The sequence below is a fragment of the Vigna umbellata genome, chromosome 7, assembly GCF_029865625.1.
Source record: "Vigna umbellata cultivar VRB3 chromosome 7, Vumbellata_1.0, whole genome shotgun sequence".
Classification (NCBI taxonomy): Eukaryota; Viridiplantae; Streptophyta; class Magnoliopsida; order Fabales; family Fabaceae; genus Vigna; species Vigna umbellata.
This window is the reverse complement of record NC_142171.1, coordinates 12,545,917-12,564,521: the sequence shown is the minus strand read 5'-3', so window position 1 is coordinate 12,564,521 and position 18,605 is coordinate 12,545,917. Positions and strand designations below refer to the sequence as shown.

Here is an 18,605-nt window from a genome sequence, read left to right as displayed (position 1 = left end):
TGTTTGGTGTTATTTTTGCTGAATTTTTAAAATATATTGATGTTATTATATTATTTTTTTAATATATTTAAAAATATTAAATTTAACATTTTTTTAGTAGATTTTAAAAGTTCCCAAAAAATAAAACAGCATCAAAACTCAAAAGTAAAAAAAAATCAAATTCATTAATGAATTGAAAAAAAAAACTAAAGCAAATATCAAAAGACAAGAGCACCATGTGACTCTACTTGGTACAAGATATGACAATGATAGGTTTACACATCTACATATAATTTTTGTAATAGAAAAATAAAGAATAATGTATTAAATAGAAAAATAAAGAATAATGTATTAAATGAATGGAAAAACGTGTTAGAAATACTTTTTATTTTTCATAATTAAATGAATAGCATAGTTGATAAAAACCAGTGGCTTATTTAATGAATAAGATGAACCATTTGATTCAATTATGAAAAGAGGGGAAAAAAAGTAACCCTGGTCGAAATTAAGGGTAGAATAAATAAATAATTCTTAAAACTTTTTAATAAATTAAAGAAGTGTTTTTTCATATTCTTTATTTATGCTTTACAAAAGCCATTCTTTTTCAGTTTTTTATTAACTAACGGACAAATGTATTATAGACTTTGGGTTTGGCTTTTTGTTTACACTAAGTAATTACAGGCATGGATCACAGAATAAATAATTAATATTTAATGTACCAGGGCAGCAGTCTTGCCAACGTATTTTTTTTGCTCACTTTTGTTTATTTAATTAAATTTATTTCAATTTACCTATTTTACCACACACACATATTATAATATATATAACAGTAGTAATAATAAATAGATTAATACACATAATTTAGAGAGGTAATTATATATCCTTTTCTAATTCCCGTAAAAATAATAATGTAATTAGTTGTAAGTTATAGCAGATATTTTCTGCCAAAATCTGGACAAATTTGCATGAGTACTGGTGTTTTTGGATTCTCTTTTCAATTAAAAAAAAATGTCTCTTTCAAAAACCCTACATGAGAACCAACTATACTTTTAATTATATTTTGCTTATAGATATCAGTGAGGTTTAATCCCTATGTAAACCAGTACACCTGCTTCACAAATTTTTATTATAATTATTCATTATTTTTAAATGTAGGTTGATAATTTGAAAATATTATAACGATGTCCAATGTTTAAATAATTTAGATGTTTAATATATTTTATTTGTTAAATTAAATAAATTGATATTCTAATTTTTATCGAATGTTTTTGTAATAATATTTGATAAAATAAATGAATATTTGATTATACTATTATAAAATAATATTATGAAATAATAAATAAAACTAAATTATTTTGATTGTACTATAATAAATACATAAAATAAACACATAAAATAAATTTAAAAAATAAAATATTTTTACATAGATTAATCTATAAAAAATAAATCGGATTAAGCTAATTTATTTTAAACTCAAAAATCATGATGCGTGAAAAAAGTAAAAAAGTAAAAATAAATTACATTTAATATACTCTATCGTTTTCAAGAACGCACTTCATATAGTTTCTGGTAAAGTGAAACATGAAGAAGAAAAAGCTCAAAAGTGAAAAAAGAATTATATTTTATGTCCATCATCATATCTTTTTCTATACATGTCTTTCTTCTTATCATGTTCAATTCACACTTTATAAATATATAAAGGAAATAAGAAAAAAAAAAGTGTAATACATCAAAGTTATAATACCAAGAACTTTCCTTTTTGAGAATGAACATGTTTAATGCAACTTATATTTTGAGTTAGAGACACGTCTTAAAGGGAAAAGTACAACAAAAAAGTATTTCCACTAAAGAATATTTTATTTATTTTATAGATCTAAGATGAAAATTAACTTAATTTAATCATATAAAATAAGGTAAGCATGCACTCAAAGAAAAATATCGAAACTTTAAAGTTGATAAATAACTTTATTCTTTAAATATGTGATTATGAGATTAAAATTAATTAGTATTTAAATAAATTCAATATTTTAAGAAATTAATCATTCGTTCCCTCTTATAAGAACACCTAAAATTAGAAAAAGAAAAACAAGATGTATGACATTTTGCATAATAATAGATTGAATCCGTGATCTATGACATTTTGGTAGAAAAATTTCATCACTCTCATCATCAATATTGGTTCCCTTTTGTAGAAAGTTATGGGAAGGGGTTGAAAGAGAGAAAACCTAATCATTGATTTTTTTTTTTTAATGTTAATCATTACAACTAAAGAAGAACTGTTTTTTTTTTTAAAATTATTTAGCCATTGAAGTATGGAAAATCCAATGTAATATATCTATATATGAATCCATGATTTCATTGGCTAAACAATTGTGTTTAGCTTTTATGGAGTGGAAAAGGCTTGTAAAATTAATATTTGGTTGAATAAATTTAGATAATTTCGTGACAGAAAAAAAAAACTCTTGAACTGCATGGTTTTGAAAAAAGAAAAAAAAAATACAAAAGCAATGTAAAATTTTGAATATTTGAAAAGACATTTGAACGCAGTTTGATTTAAAATGTTAACAGATATACGAGGACAAAGCAACAATCTCATCATCATGAATTGTAAGTCGAAAATAATTTATAATTTTGATTGTGGGAGCATAAACCCTCTCATGAGAAAACAACAATCTTCTCTTGCATTGAGGTCCCATACAGAGAATCTAAGGGCATTATTGCAGTTACTTTATGTGCAAAAAGTAGAGTTTTTTCTCCGTTTTGCTCGGGTTTTTTAACATCTTCTATCTATCTGATTCAATTGTTTTGACAATTTTCGGGTAAGATTCAGTTCAAAAGGAACAAAAGGTATAAAGAAAAATTGTACACTCAACACTTTCTGCTGCAGTGCTATATAATGCATTCACGTATATTGTGTGATCTTCAATATGATTAATGTTACCAAAAAATTGTAAGGTATTTTGATAATAAATCACAATTGTAATAGAAAACACTCCTTCCAACGATTTTGATGAATTTTTTTTTTTAAAAAAACATGATAAATATTTAAGGAAGATGAGACACACACTTCATTTTGGAGATAATTTATCCTTCATAATATATATATATATATATATATATATATATATATATATATTTATTTATTTATTTATATATATATATATATATATATATATATATATATATATTTACATATATATATATTATGTCATGAGTCCATTAATACAAAAACAGCATATAATGTTACGCGTTCAACCACTGAATAATCAACGTTAAAAATGAGCGGTGACTTTTTTGTAAATAAATGCACTGTAATTCGACGTAAAAGGATATAAAACGTCAAATGACTTTTAAATTTGACGTCAAAAGGTTAGTGAATTCAATAAAGATTTGAGCGGGAGATTGAAAATTCATTCCCTTTATATTAGCCGGCGATACCTTCTTCTCTTCTCAAACTTTTCTCAAACGAAGTTTGACGAGCATCACATGTAATCTTTCTTTGATTTGATACAAATGCATATTAATTAATTACTTTATGTATGATTTTTGTTTGTTTTAACCGATTATTTTCGTGCTCTTGTCCTTCATTGACGCATTTTGTTTTCTCTCTCGCTGTGATGAAATTATTTTAACGAACCCACCTTTTGAAAGTTAGTTTTCGTTTTGAAGAACTTATTTGTTGAACTTGTTTGTTGTTTTTTTGTTAAACTTGTTTGTTGTTGTTGTTTAGTTGAACTTGTTTGTTCTTGTTGTTTAGTTGAACTTGTTTGTTGTTGTTGTTGTTTGATTGAATTTGTTTGTTGTTGCTGTTTGATTGAACTTGTGTGTTGTTGGTTATTAGTTCATGCTTTATAAAATACCGAAAACTGAAATTTGTTTGTTTTTCAGGTCTTGTAGAGTTGTAAAAAAGAATCACAATTAATTAAATAAAACTAAGAAAATTGATTAAAAATTCAACGTTAAGTTTAAAGTCGAATTTCGCGAATTCATCATTAAAAACCCAAATATTCGCAAAAAGCTTATATATATATATTCGTTTATGTATAAATTTTTGTTTGAATATAAATTCATATAAAGCGAAAAGCCCAAAAACACATTTATATTTCGCGAATAGACATATATAAATTCATATATATAAATTCATAAATTTATATATATTCAAACAAAACTTATAAAGCGAAAAGCATAATAAAAAAATACTATTGTCTATTCAACCACACAACTTACAACTTGTGTCTAATAGCTTAATAAGACATTTACGTTTAACAAAACTTGATGGCTATAAGATTATGTTTTATACTTCAGACACATAATTAAAATCAAATTGAAGGGTGTTGAAATTTGATCTAAAACTAGAATTATGTCTATTCTACCATTAAATGACATTTTTATAGATTAAAAACAAACTTTAGTCTGAACATAATCATTCTATAATTTATTTAAATTACCAAGGTGTTCTTCAAAAGATGAACCCTAACTAGAAAAATCATCCATAAATACTTTTATGTGTTATTCCAAAAATTCACAAATACACCAAACATAAGGGGTGCATAGACCAAATGACATACATAGCAATAATATCTGTTTCAGTAGGGATGTGGAGGCCGAGATACAAACCTAACAAAACTGAACTGCTTCTCTTTACGCTCTCTGTCACAATGCTTCCTTCCTCTCTTTATGTTCTGTTCCTTGGAAAAAGGTGGGCTGGGTACCTGCAAAGGCACTCCGACGCTCAAGTCAGAAAAGGGGTCACCAGAATCTTTTGGTTCAAAGTGATCAAGAAGAAGAATAATTTCTCTCAGGGGAAAAACGTACCTTTTTTCTGGTGTGCCCTGTGTATTTAAAACAGTAAAATAAACCGTTACCTGACAATCCGGTCAGTTATTGAATATTGACTGTGTGGAAGTTGTAACTGCTAGATCGTGTGCTGATACTGAGTCAATTACTTCCGTGATTCGCGGCGTTGGTTAGCTGATTATGCGTAACTGCCATGCTACGATATAGCGCTTGTATGTCGACCATCCTGTGCGTCGACATGAATAGGCAACTTGTCGTACGCTGTGCGAACGTTATGTCGCGACATCACTATTTGGTTGTCGAGGACCAAGTGGTCGACGACGCAGTATTACGATCTTTAAGAAGGCCTCGTATTGGTTCAACTGTCACCAGGTCGCCCGAGTCATCGGTCGACCATTGGAGAATTGGGTATCCTATGGTACATGCCCCCCGAGTCCGAGTAATTGAGCATAGTGTCGGTGGGCGAATTTACGAGAGGACGTCGAGTGTACTCTCACTGGGAAGATGATACGCACCGTTTTAACGTTACGATTTTTAGGGTTTTCCCGCTCTTTTAGGGAAGCGAGGAGACGCGAATTGGGAACCGTTAGATTAAAAAGAATCCTACGGCGCCTGACGATTAAACGGTCTGTCTTCTTCAACACGATTCAGAGGGGAATTAATTCACTTTTGCAGAAGAACAGAGACAGTGTGAACCGTGAGCGAGATTGCTTCCTCTGCATCTGCTGTGCTTACGCTGCTACAAGAATCAACCAGGTAACCTTAAAATCTCCTTCGTCTTAGTGTATTTACTGTTGATCATGGGAGAAAGGGGGCAGAGTACAGGTGGCGATACGCCGGGGCCGTCATCAACGGCGGAATGTCCTGAAGTTACTACTATACCCTTCGGTGAGGAGGCTTTTACATATGGAAATGTGTGTGGTGAAGGTCTAGGGGGACTTGTAATATCTCCGATTAGCGGAGATGAGTACGCCTGGGCGGCGCGTGAGGTGAAAGAACTTAGAAGTCAATTTAGGAGTAAGGCTGTAATAACCAACTGGATTGAGAATAGTTGTGTGTTGAGAACCCTAGGGTACCAAACCTGTATAAAGTTGATAGCTTGCCGGGATGATGAAAGGGTATGCTATGGTAGGGAGAATGCTTCTGATGAATTTTTTTATGGTTTAATGTCTCTGTAGGTTCCTATTTTCGGCGTGAATTTCAAATAGGTCTCTTTTCTTTTCGGTGTCTCAATTGGGTTCTTTTTTGTGTAAAATTGGAGCAATTAGGGGTCTGCCGTCAAATTACACAAACAGCCGTTTAAGTTTGCCTACGTGTTATTAAAAATGATTTTGAATTAATTTTTGTATTAAAAAATTGATTTGTTCTTCGAGGGCAAAAAAGGCAAACTAGGGCAAACCCTTTTCTTCCTTTCTTCTTCGATTGGAAGCGCGGTTCTTCTTTTCTTCGAATCCAGCCACCACGCCATCTCTTGACTCCTCTCCCAGCCCAGAACTCCGATGAAGGGGCGTCTTCCCTGCGTGCCACGAAACCGGCCACCGCGCCACCACCTTCCCTATCTCCTGTCTCCCGTTGAAATCAGCAACCCCAGGGAGGGGTTCGTCCCGTCCGCCGGCTCACGCACACAGGTCGCCGCGTCCTGGAGGCCATCACCACTGCTTCCAGCCACCACTGCGCGCACACTGCCGCTTCTGCCAGACCGACCACCACTTGTGCCGCCGGAGCCCTCGTCAGCCCGAGCAGAGTCCGCTAGCGCTTTCTCCGATCCCTCTCTGTGCCACGCCGATGCCGCCCTCGATGAGGCCATCCACCGCGAGCCGTGAGCCAAGGTCGTGCCAGTGATGCAATTCCCAGCCACCGTCGCCGACGGTGCACTCCTCTCTCTCCGACGTTCTCTTCTTTGCTGGCAAGGAGGAACTCCCTTTCCCCTTCATTTTTCACACGACACTGCCATTAATCTAGCTCCGACAATTGCCCTCCTTCGCTAGAATTTGCTGTCGACAATTGTTCCCATATCTATTTTCTGTTTTGGGTGTTGGGGGTGTTGGGATGAATGTATGTGATGGGAAACATGGTTGAGGTTAGGAACCGAGTGAGTTCCTCTCTGTTTTTCAGGTGTTGAACATGATGGAGGAGAGAATGAAAGATGAATTGATACTGAGGGAGGTGTTTTTCTGTGCGGGTGAGAAATGGCTGTTGTGAGAATAGAGAGGAAACAGTGTGAAAGATGATTATCCAATATTTTTCTGTCTCTGTGTGGAAAAAAACGAAGATGGCTTTGGGGTTTTTGATAGTTGGAAGATGAAGTTGAAGTTGGGTGGGAGAATGAGGTTCTGTGATGCGCGTGCTGGAGGAATAGTTTTTCTGGAGAATGAGGTTCTGTGTTGAAGTTGCCTTTTTTGCCCTTGAAGAACAAATCCATTTTTTAATACAAAAATTAATTCAAAATCATTTTTAATAACACGTAGGCAAACTTAAACGGCCGTTTGTGTAATTTGACGGCAGACCCCTAATTGCTCCAATTTTACACAAAAAAGAACCCAATTGAGACGCCGAAAAGAAAAGGGACCTATTTGAAATTCACGCCGAAAATAGGGACTTACGGAGACATTAAACCTTTTTTTATTGTTATGCTGCGTTGTTCTACAATTTGTATGTGAGATTGCCGTTTACCACTTTCCAAATGGATGTTTTGCGCACCTTGAATGTTGCACCTAGTCAGTTGCATCCCAACAGTTGGGGGTATGTACAGGCTTTCGGGGTGTTGTGTCGGGCGTTAGGAATTAGACCCACTGTAGGTTTGTTCCTATACTTCTTTAGATGTCGACCGGTGGCCACGAAGGGATGGGTATCACTGATTTCAGAACCGGGTAATGCGCTACTAGAGCTTTACTTGCAGTCGTATAGGGGGTTTAAGGAGAAGTTTTTTAAGGTGTCGATCACCGGTGTTGGTCGAAGGTTCTTTTTCGATGGTGAGGGGAATCCCATATTTCCCTTATATTGGACGCAGGATCCTCTGAGGTTCACCTCGTGGTCTGAAGATAAGATGACGATTGAAGAGTTGGAGGCTTTGAGTGTGTTGACCTCGTTGCCACGCCCCTTCTCTTCTCGTCAGCTTATAGATTGCCTCGAGTTCGATGACGCAGGGGCGAGGGTGTTTGGTATGTGTCTTTGCTTGTCATTTTTGTAGATTGCTTTGTTGTGGCTGACTATTCCGAACGTATTTCGGTTTTTGCAAAGATAATGGCGAGAAAAGGAAGTGGAAGGAACTGGTTTCAATCAATCGGAAACGAGAGGGCTGGAGTTAGTTGTCCGGGGTCGTCTGCCGATCATGCTGTTGGTCAACCACGTCTCCAAACGCCACCAACCGATCCAGTACCAGTGGCACTGTCGGGGGCGCCTGACGAGACGACAGCTGCTGAAGTGCCGCTAGTGCGTAAAAGGAAAACGAAGGCGGTCGACACCAGTCGCGAAGCCTCAAAGAAGAGGAAGGAGGTAGTCGAGGAAACCGAGCGCCCCATCCCACTAGGGGTATGGGATCCCTCCTTCACGTTGGGTCATAAGGTGGATCTGCATATGGACACCTCGGAGAAGAAGGTTATCGAAAATATGAGTGAGCAAGAAATTGCCGACTCCATGTTGGAGATGACAACACGGGCTCAGGCGTTGGCTTGGCATCTAGCTTATGCTTCTGATAGAGGTAGGATGCGGGTTGAGTTGGAGAAGGTACGGACTCAACTGAAAGAACTCGCCGAGACTCATGCTGCTTGTGATGCCAAGCAGAAACGCTCGGAACAACTTCTGAAAGAGGCTGAGATATTATTGGACAATACCCGGGAAGCTGGTTTGACTCTCCGAAAGGAACGCGATCAAATGGCCAGCGAGCTGGAGTAAGCCAAGAGGGCAATGGTGGTACTAGCTCGAGAGAGAAACGAATTGAAGGCCGAGGCCTTGGAAAGAAATGAGCTGGTAGAGGAGCTGAAAGATGCGATTATGATTGAACATACCAGAGGTTTCCGGAAGGCGTTGAGGCAGGTCGGTCACTTGCGTCAAGTGTCGACCAAAGGAGCGGAATTCGACCCTCAGAAGGACGTGCACGAGGGTCAACTGAAACCTTTGAACGAGATCCCTGAAGATGCTGTCTTGGAGGGTGAAGAGGATGAGGAGGTGGTCGCCAACACTGAGAATGATGGAGCGGTCGACGTGGGTGAACCTGTCGCAGAAACTGGCGGAGATGTCGATGGCGACACGCGTAACATTGTAATAGATTAGGTTTTGCTACGGCCGTGTAAATATAAACATATTTGAACTTGAATTGTATTGAATCTTGAACTTCTGTGTATGTTGGGTGTTTAACTTTACCGATTTTGCAATTTGTTTGCTGTAATAACTGCTAAGTATCCATGGTTGTCGAGTGTACTGATGATGCGATGTGTGACCGTCGAGAGTGATGGTCGAGTGGAGGGAATATTGGGTGTTCCAGGGAGAACATCTACCAAAGGGAGTGTATCCCCAGCGGACTGGGTGTTCAAGGGTGAACATCTACCAGTGGGAGTGCATCCCAAGCGAACTGGGTGTTCAAGGGTGAACATCTACCAGTGGGAGTGTATCCCAATTCGTTTATGTGTAAAGGTGCCAGAGATGGTGACCCTAGGACTCGACATGGTAGAAGTAATAAATGACACTAAGTATTAATCATAATGAAACGCACTTATTATTTGAAAATGGAATTTAGAAATGTTGTAAAAATGATCAACAAAAAGTGAATGTAAAAAGTGAATGCTAACTGAAGTAGTATTTAAGATGAGTGGCATTCCAGGTGTTGGGAACTGGTTGGCCATCAAGGAGCTGGAGTCGATATGCGCCGTTCGACATGTCCTCTACAACTCTAAAGGGTCCCTCCCAGTTAGCTGCAAGCTTGCCGTGGGCTCGATTCTTCCTAGCCTCTCCCCGCTTTCGCCACACCAGATCTCCACTTTTGAAGGCTCTGGGCTTGACCTTGGTGTTGTACCTTCGAGATAGCATTCGCTTCTGTGCCTCGGCACGGATGGTGGCGATCTCTCGACTTTCAGGAAGGATGTCGAGATTTGCCCGCAATTGTTCTTCATTAAGCGACATATCAGTGAGATGACGCCTCAATGAGGGCTCGCCCACTTCGACTGGGAGCATAGCATCAGTGCCGTAGGTTAAATTGAATGGCGTGTCCCCTGTAGATCCATGGGGAGTGCATCTGTATGCCCACAGAACTTCTGGTAGCTCTTCCACCCATAAACCTTTGGCTTCACCCAGTCGCTTCTTCAACTCTGTCAGAATGGCTTTGTTTGCAGCCTCGGCTTGGCCGTTTGTTTGAGGGTGTTCGACTGACGAGGTGACATGCTTGATGCCCAAATTGCTAAGGAAATCTTCTAACTTTCGTTCAATGAATTGGCGACCGTTGTCGGTGATGATCTTCTGAGGGAGACCGAACCGACAGATGAGGTGCCAAATAAATTTCTGCACTCGTTGGGCACTGATAATGGATAACGGCTCGGCCTCTATCCATTTTGTGAAGTAGTCGACCGCCACGAGTAGGAACTTATTTTGCGCCTTGGCGATCGGCAGTGGTCCAACTATGTCAAGACCCCACTGAGCGAACGGCCAAGGAGAGACAATATTGTGCAAATCTTCGGGGGGTGCATGGATGTCATGACCATGGGCCTGACAGGAGATACACTTCTTGACAAATGTTTCACAATCGTGGTCTAGTGTAGGCCAGTAATATCCTACGCGGAGAACACGTGCTCTCAGGGTCCGCTTGCCAGAGTGAAAGCCGCATATCCCGGTGTGCAGCTCGCGCAGTACATAGTCCGCCTCTTCCTATGATATGCATTTCAACAGAGGAGTGCTATGGCCGCGACGGTATAGGTCGTCACCTATATACACAAAACGTGCAATGCGCTTGGACTCAGCGACAGTAATGCTATCACCTTTATCCTGCCTCTCCATGAGATCCTTGACCTTTTGCCGCCAGTCTGTGACGGGTGTGGATACATTGGTGACAAAAGCTTCCACCATAGGACGGTCGAGCGTCATCCTAATAATTGAGGATAACTGTGCGCGCTCCTTAGAGTGAGTTAACTTAGACAAGAGATCTGCTCTTGTGTTTTGCTCCCTGGGTACGTGGATGACACTAAATTCGACGAAATGTTGGAGTAAGGTCTGAACCTTGTGGAAATAGCGCAGTAGTTGATTATCCTTGACTTGATAGGTTCCGTTCACGTGGCTGACTACCAATTTTGAGTCCATCCGACACTCTAAACGATCGACCGAGAACTCTCTGGCCAGGGATAGGCCAGCAATCAAGGCTTCGTACTCGGCCTGGTTGTTGCTAGCTGGAAATTTGAATATGATGGCTTGCTCTATGACCAAACCGTCCGGTCCTTCTAGGACGACACCGGCTCCTCCCCCCTTTTGTCGGAGGAACCATCTACACTGAGTAACCACTTTGTAGTTGAGTCCTCTGGTGCAGGTACTAACTCAGCTGCAAAGTCTGCCAAATGTTGACCCTTGATGGACCCGCGTGGCTCGTAACGGAGTCCGAACTCTGACAGTTCCACGGACCAGGCAACCATCCGCCCTGCCAAGTCTGGTTTGCGGAGGATCTTGGCTATGGGGTGATCTGTGCGGACTACCACCTGATGGCTCTGGAAATATGGTCGAAGTCGACGAGAGGCTGTGAGTAGGGCCAAGGCAAATTTCTCAATTTGAGAATATCGTTCTTCAGCCCTTGCAATGTACGACTGATGAAATATATCAACTTAAGGGAGGGTGCTTCCTGTATCAAGGCGGCACTAACAGCATGTTGGGAAGCGGCAATATACAGCTGTAAGTCTGACCTATCGTCTGGTCGAGCCATAATTGGAGGACTGGTTAGGATGTGTTTGATAGTGTTGAATGCGGTCTCACAATTATCGTCCCAGTGTTGAGTTGTGCCCTTTTTCAAATTCTTCAGGATGGGCTTGATGTGGTCAGCGAGTTTTGGAATGAATCGGGATAGGGCTGTGAGCCTACCCACCAAACGTTGTACTTCCCGTAGGGTTTTTGGAGCCGTCATGTCGAGCACCGCTTTGCACTTGTCTGGATTAGCTTCAATGCCTCGACGTGTAAGCATGAAGCCTAAGAACTTACCTGCGGGGACGCCGAAAGTACACTTGGAAGGATTAAGGCGCATGCTGTACCGTCGGAGTTGGCCAAAAACTTCCTTCAAATCCCGCAGGTGTTGTTCCACAGAACTGCTGCGAATAACCATGTCGTCGACATATACATCCATGCATCGTCCTATCTGATGATGGAAGACTTTATCCATGAGGCGTTGATAAGTGGCCCCAGCATTCTTCAATCCAAACGGCATAACTTCATAACAGTAATTAGCGCGTTCAGTGATGAAGGCGGTCTTGCTTTGATCAGGCTCGTACATGGGGATCTGGTTGTATCCCGAATAGGCGTCGAGAAAGCTCAGTATCACATGACCCGAAGCGCCATCTACCAAGCGATCAATGCTAGGTAGGGGATACGAATCTTTGGGACATGCCTTGTTGAGATCCATGAAGTCAACACACATTCTCCACTGGTCGTTTGACTTCTTAACCATGACCACGTTCGACAGCCACGTAGTGTAAGTTAACTCCCGGATGAACTGGGCGTTCATCAACTTCTCGACCTCAACTTGAATGGCTTTGCGTTTCTCCTCCCCGGATCGTCGCTTCTTCTGGGCGACAAGTCGTGCCTCCCGGAAGATGGACAATTTGTGGGCCATGACCCCGGGATGAATTCTTGGCATGTCGGCGGCCGTCCATGCGAATAAATCTGCGTTGTTCCGTAGTATGTGCCCCAGATCGTGTTCTTCGCTAGAGGAGAGGTTTTCGCCAATGCTGGTGGTTTTAGACGCGTCATTCGTCAAGGAAAGGAGTTTGACCTCGCCCTGCGGATGCAGACGCTCGTCGACATTGGTTCGGGGGTCCAAGTCGACTGCCGCTGCCTCGGCTCCCTTCGCCCTTCTTGTTGGAACAAAGGGGGTGACTTTTAGCCCGGCCATATAACACTGTCGGGCTGTTCGTTGATCTGCTCTCACGGTACAAATGGTACCATGCTCTGTCGGGAACTTCATGGCGAGGTGGGGAGTAGAGACGATTGCCCCAAACGCATTCAGACAAGGTCGTCCTAGCAGGGCGTTGTACGACGTATTTGCCTCGACCAACAGGAATCGAATACTAAGTTCCGGTGCCTCCCGACTTGTTCCGAGCCGAGTTCGCAGGTCGAGGTATCCCCTGGTATCTACTCTTTCTCCTGAGAATCCTACAATTTGTTCGTTAAATGGGGCGATAAGATCCTCAGATAGATCCATTTTCTGAAAGGTGGACCAATACAAAATGTTGACCGAACTCCCCTGATCTACGAGGACTTTGCTGACATCATATCGAGCTATATTAGTTGTGATGACCATAGGATCATCATGATCAGGGTCGGGTACATGGAAGTCTGCGTTCGTGAATGTGATGTCGGGGATCGACCGAGACTGTCGCTCGACCATATGAACCGACTTCAACTGTCTCAAATAAGATCCTCAGATAGGTCCATTTTTTGAAAGGTGGACCAATACAAAATGTTGACCGAACTCCCCTGATCTACGAGGACTTTGCTGACATCATATCGAGCTATATTAGTTGTGATGACCATAGGATCATCATGATCAGGGTCGGGTACATGGAAGTCTGCGTTCGTGAATGTGATGTCGGGGATCGACCGAGACTGTCGCTCGACCATATGAACCGACTTCAACTGTCTCAAATGTCGCTTCCTTGCTGAAGCTGACACACCTCCACCGGCGAAACCGCCCGATATGGTGTCGATACGGCCTCGGACCGAGCGTTCTCTCTCTGTCCGTCGAGGCGGACTGCGCGTTCGTCTGCGGTGTCGATCATCTCCAGGGGGTGATCGTTGGGGGCTTCGCCTAGAAGGATCTCTTCGGCGAGGAGTCGCGGCTCTAGTGGAAACTCTATCCTTGATGTAGTTCTGAAGGTAACCCGCATGGATAAGTCGCTCCAGTTCGTCTTTCACCATGTTGCATTCCTCGGTGTCGTGCCCATGGTTCATATGGAAGCGGCATGTTTTGCTGTTGTCTGCGTTTTTTGGGGTGGCCTTTCGCCGCACTGTCAAGAGTTCGGCATGCAAGGCCTCTTCAAGCACCCTCGCCCGGGGTGCGTTGAGGGTTGCGTAACGATCGTATTTAGGGGTCCACCCTGCCTCTTTTTGGGGCGGTCGATCTGGTTTATAGTCGTTGGTCGATCGCTTTGCGGTTTTCTTGACGTCGTGATTGGAGGTATCTTGTTGCTGCTTCTTCCGACAATTTCGGAGATCCTCGATGCGGATGAATTTTGCAATTGTGGATTGCAATTCTTCCATAGATGCTGGAGGGTCAGCATATAGTTGTTCTGCAAAATATCCTAGCCTTAAGCAGGAAGGTAGATTGCTGATAATGAAGGTGTGATTGATATCCTTCACACGTCGGGCCGTCTCATTGTATCGTTGCATGAACGCTTTCAGTGTTTCATCCTTTTCCTGCTTGGTATTTACCAACTCAGCGGCCGTGATCTCCGGTTTTCTGTTGGTTGCGTACTGTTTTCTGAATAGGGTTTCAATTGTCGCAAAACAGTCTACAAAATTCCGTGGAAGAGTGTGAAACCACTCCAAGGCCTCATCCTTGAGGGATAAGGAGAAAGCTCTGCAGATGACAGGGTCGTTATCTGTGTAGAATGCCATGGCGTCTACAAAGTTGCGCAGGTGATTGTCGGGATTGGCGGAGCCATCATAACGTTCTAATGTTGGGGGAGGTTTGTCCGGCATGTGCGCTTGCATGATGGCCTCTGTGAACGGAAGTAGATTGGTGAGGCGCATGGAAGTAGGCCCTTTCCTCCCCCCGCCAGAAGGGTGAGATGGTCCTCCATGGTGATTGGAGGCAGACTCTTCTGGCGGTGGGCGTTGTGCCCTCAGTGCCGCCAGCTCCTCCGCCTGCTTGCGGTGGAGTTCCTGCTGCTCCCGTATAGTTTGTGCTTGTGCCTCGATCTGAGTTTGTAGTTGTTGGATTAAATCACGAGTGTTTAAGTCTTCCATAGCTCCGGTGGTCGTAATTGGGATGTTAAATCTCGGGCCCCACGGTGGGCGCCAAAAATGTTTCAGTAGGGATGTGGAGGCCGAGATACAAACCTAACAAAACTGAACTGCTTCTCTTTACGCTCTCTGTCACAATGCTTCCTTCCTCTCTTTATGTTTTGTTCCTTGGGAAAAGGTGGGCTGGGTACCTGCAAAGGCACTCCGACGCTCAAGTCAGAAAAGGGGTCACCAGAATCTTTTGGTTCAAAGTGATCAAGAAGAAGAATAATTTCTCTCAGGGGAAAAACGTACCTTTTTTCTGGTGTGCCCTGTGTATTTAAAACAGTAAAATAAACCGTTACCTGACAATCCGGTCAGTTATTGAATATTGACTATGTGGAAGTTGTAACTGCTAGATCGTGTGCTGATACTGAGTCAATTACTTCCGTGATTCGCGGCGTTGGTTAGCTGATTATGCGTAACTGCTTATCTGTAACTGCATGCTACGATATAGCGCTTGTATGTCGACCATCCTGTGCGTCGACATGAATAGGCAACTTGTCGTACGCTGTGCGAACGTTATGTCGCGACATCACTATTTGGTTGTCGAGGACCAAGTGGTCGACGACGGAGTATTACGATCTTTAAGAAAGCCTCGTATTGGTTCATCCATAAATACTTTTATGTGTTATTCCAAAAATTCACAAATACACCAAACATAAGGGGTGCATAGACCAAATGACATACATAGCAATAATATCAAATGAAAGTGATTTTTGTAGATAACTAGAGAACCCGTCTTAAAAGAAAGAGAGAGAATCCCCTGCTAACCTTTCAAGCATATGATTAATTAATGTATTTGGAAATAGGATAATTGACATCATCTACTAGAATGTATTGGATATTCTACACCACATCCATAGTTTCAATGTGGCATAACTTTAAAGAAAACAATCATTCTATCTAGTTGAATATTTTACATATTCTTTTCATATTGTTTTGCAAATAACTAACCCAAAGAATTAACTCCAATACCAATTAAAAACAGGTTACTTCTAAAAGGAAGTTTGAATAAAACTTTTAAAAATATTTTGGAAATTTTTTCAAGGAAATTACTCTATTAGTCGTTGCATAGGGCTCTCTCTTCTAATAGTCTTAGAAAGTTTAACAATTATTTTCACAAAATTTTATAAAATTGTTAGGGACTTATATTTGTTTTTATAACATTTTCTTGAGAAATAACAATGAACATTTTTAATTTTATAATGGTTCATCCCAATTTGGATTATATTAAAAAAAAAATTTATTAAATGAGATTAAATATGATTTAGAAAAAATCTAATGAAGAAGAAGAATAAAAACTTTAGAAATAAATACAAAAATTTTGAGAGAGAAAAAGAAATCAATAAAAGATTTGAAAAGTGCTTAGGTATGATTTTCTCTTCGTTTTGATCGATTGATTTTATGCACAGGTGCTTTTAGATATTTTTTTCGTTTCGTTTCAACAACACGAAACCACCTTTAAGGTTAGTTTCATTTTAGGTTTTTGATATTTTCGTTTGAGTGTTTGTTAGTTATTCATATGTATAGGTAAAATCGAGAGTGTGCTCAAATGAACTCCAAATGGCTTGAAAATTTGTATGAAGGTCCAAAAGATCATGAAAATCACTCACAAAAATTCAGCTTAAACTCAAACTCTAACTATTTTAATTATTTTTGCAAAGTTTTCAAAAAAACAAAATAAATTTCAAAAAAACATAAAAACAATATTTTATGGGAGAAAACAGCGTTTTCTAGGATATATGGAAGGATTAGCTGGCTACGCCAAATGCATATATAAAATAGGAAAACGGTTAATCGAGGTGAAAGTTAGGGTCATTTTAATATTTGCAATAGACATATTTTTTAAACTTCAGATTGATCCAAAATAAGGGCTCTCGAGATTTTTCACCTCAAATATGAGTTTAAAAGAGTGTTCAAAAAAAATTTTGTTCAAAGATAATGACCATAACTATTAAAACCAAAAATCAAATTAAATGGTTCTTCTTGTGTGCAGGTATATTTTTTGTGTTTCAAGGTTTGTGTTCTTGTATATATGCTGTGGAATGTTTACAGAAACGATCACTTTTTTTTTAAAAAAAAAACATACTTTAGACAACGATTCTGGTAAAAACTGAGACAAAAAAGGTTTTATTGCCCTAGTTTTGGATCCAACTGAGGCCATAAATTCTTTAATTAATTAATTTTAAGGGTCTACGACCTCAATTGGAACCAGAACCGAAATATAAACCCAATTTTTTATTTTCTTTTTTTTTGGTTTATTACTTCAAGTTTTTTAAACCAAGGCAAAATCATAAACTTTTTATTTCGATTTTTGAATCGAGGTCAAAAGTCTTAGACTTTTTATCTCGCCTGAATATACTTCAGTTCTACAATCGTTGTCATAGATCCAAAACAACCGCTGTTGTATCCCTTTGTTGCATTAGTGATTTAAGGGAATTGAGTTAGTATAATTTCAACGAAAAAACTTATTATAATATTATAAATAGGTTGAAATTAATATTCTAAAACAATACATAATAAAATTCCTCATTTTAACGTACATATTTTATATATTTATTTCATTTCTAATTATGTAATGATCCAAGAAAATATATTATTCTACTTCCTTTAGTTTCTATATTTGAGTATTAAGAATTAATTGATCATATGGCTAATAAAAGATATACATAAACACACAATAAAATGTATTTACAATCTTTTCATAAGTAAAGTCTTTCAAAATACATAAAATACGAAATACGTTCATTTTAAAAAGAGTTTTAAGAATCATTCTTAGTCTATTGATGAGTCTTATCACTACAACTCCATTTGGTCACACATTGAATGATAATTGCAAAAGAGACAAAACAATCTAACACAAAAAGAAGAATAAGCTAATGAACACAAAATCATACTACCAAATAAATGTAAGTCTAATACAAACAAGCACCATTTTGTAGTTTAAATCACACTCATTAATAGATAACTTTAGACTAATATTACCAAATTCGCCCTCCTTATAAAAGATATTGACCATACAACAAAGCACAACATTTCGCTATCACATATCATTGATTTAACCTGAAAACATCTTCATTGTAATCAATATCACCTTTTCCCATCTCAATTTCTAGAATTTCCATCATAGAAAAGTTAAATAAAATCAAATAGGCTCACTCAATGAAATCACACACTTGCTCAATAAGCAACCCTTGGAGGTCTACTCACACAATGCCTGAATGACTCGTCCAACGAGTCTAGCACTGGAACAAATTCCACAATAATTCGCCCAACAGAAACGATCTCTCTTAGATGCCAAAAATCTTTGGAAAACACATTAACTTTTCGCTCAGCTAAGCATTTGGCTTACTCAGTGAAATGAGTGATGGGAGAAAATCATTTAAATTTTTTCTCAACGACCACCCACTCTCCCAACAGCCAAAGCTCTCGAGAAAATTGAATTACATGAACTCGTCCAAGGAGTGTGTTATAATATCTCATTTTAATAGTATTAACACTACTATAGGAATCATCACATATCCAATAAGAAAAGAACAATTAACCTAAAAGAGGACATATAAAATGTTATTACAATTATCCAAACATAACTATAACACCAACATTTATATACAAAAGTTATACCCTACTAGGAGTTCTAT

At 39.4% G+C, this 18,605-nt stretch overlaps 1 protein-coding gene across 1 annotated transcript; it reads right to left on the bottom strand.

The window, feature by feature from the left end:
• Nucleotides 1-13,365: 13,365 nt before the first annotated feature.
• LOC148195170 (uncharacterized) lies at nucleotides 13,366-14,925 on the bottom strand. The gene has a single exon (XM_088095107.1). The coding sequence runs from the start codon at nucleotides 14,923-14,925 to the stop codon at nucleotides 13,366-13,368; it is 1,560 nt and encodes a 519-aa protein (XP_087951233.1).
• Nucleotides 14,926-18,605: the final 3,680 nt, after the last annotated feature.

What these genes read in the sequence shown, in the direction of transcription:
- LOC148195170 (XM_088095107.1), bottom strand. Translation starts at nt 14,925, where the DNA reads ATGGAAGACTTAAACACTCGTGATTTAATCCAACAACTACAAACTCAG.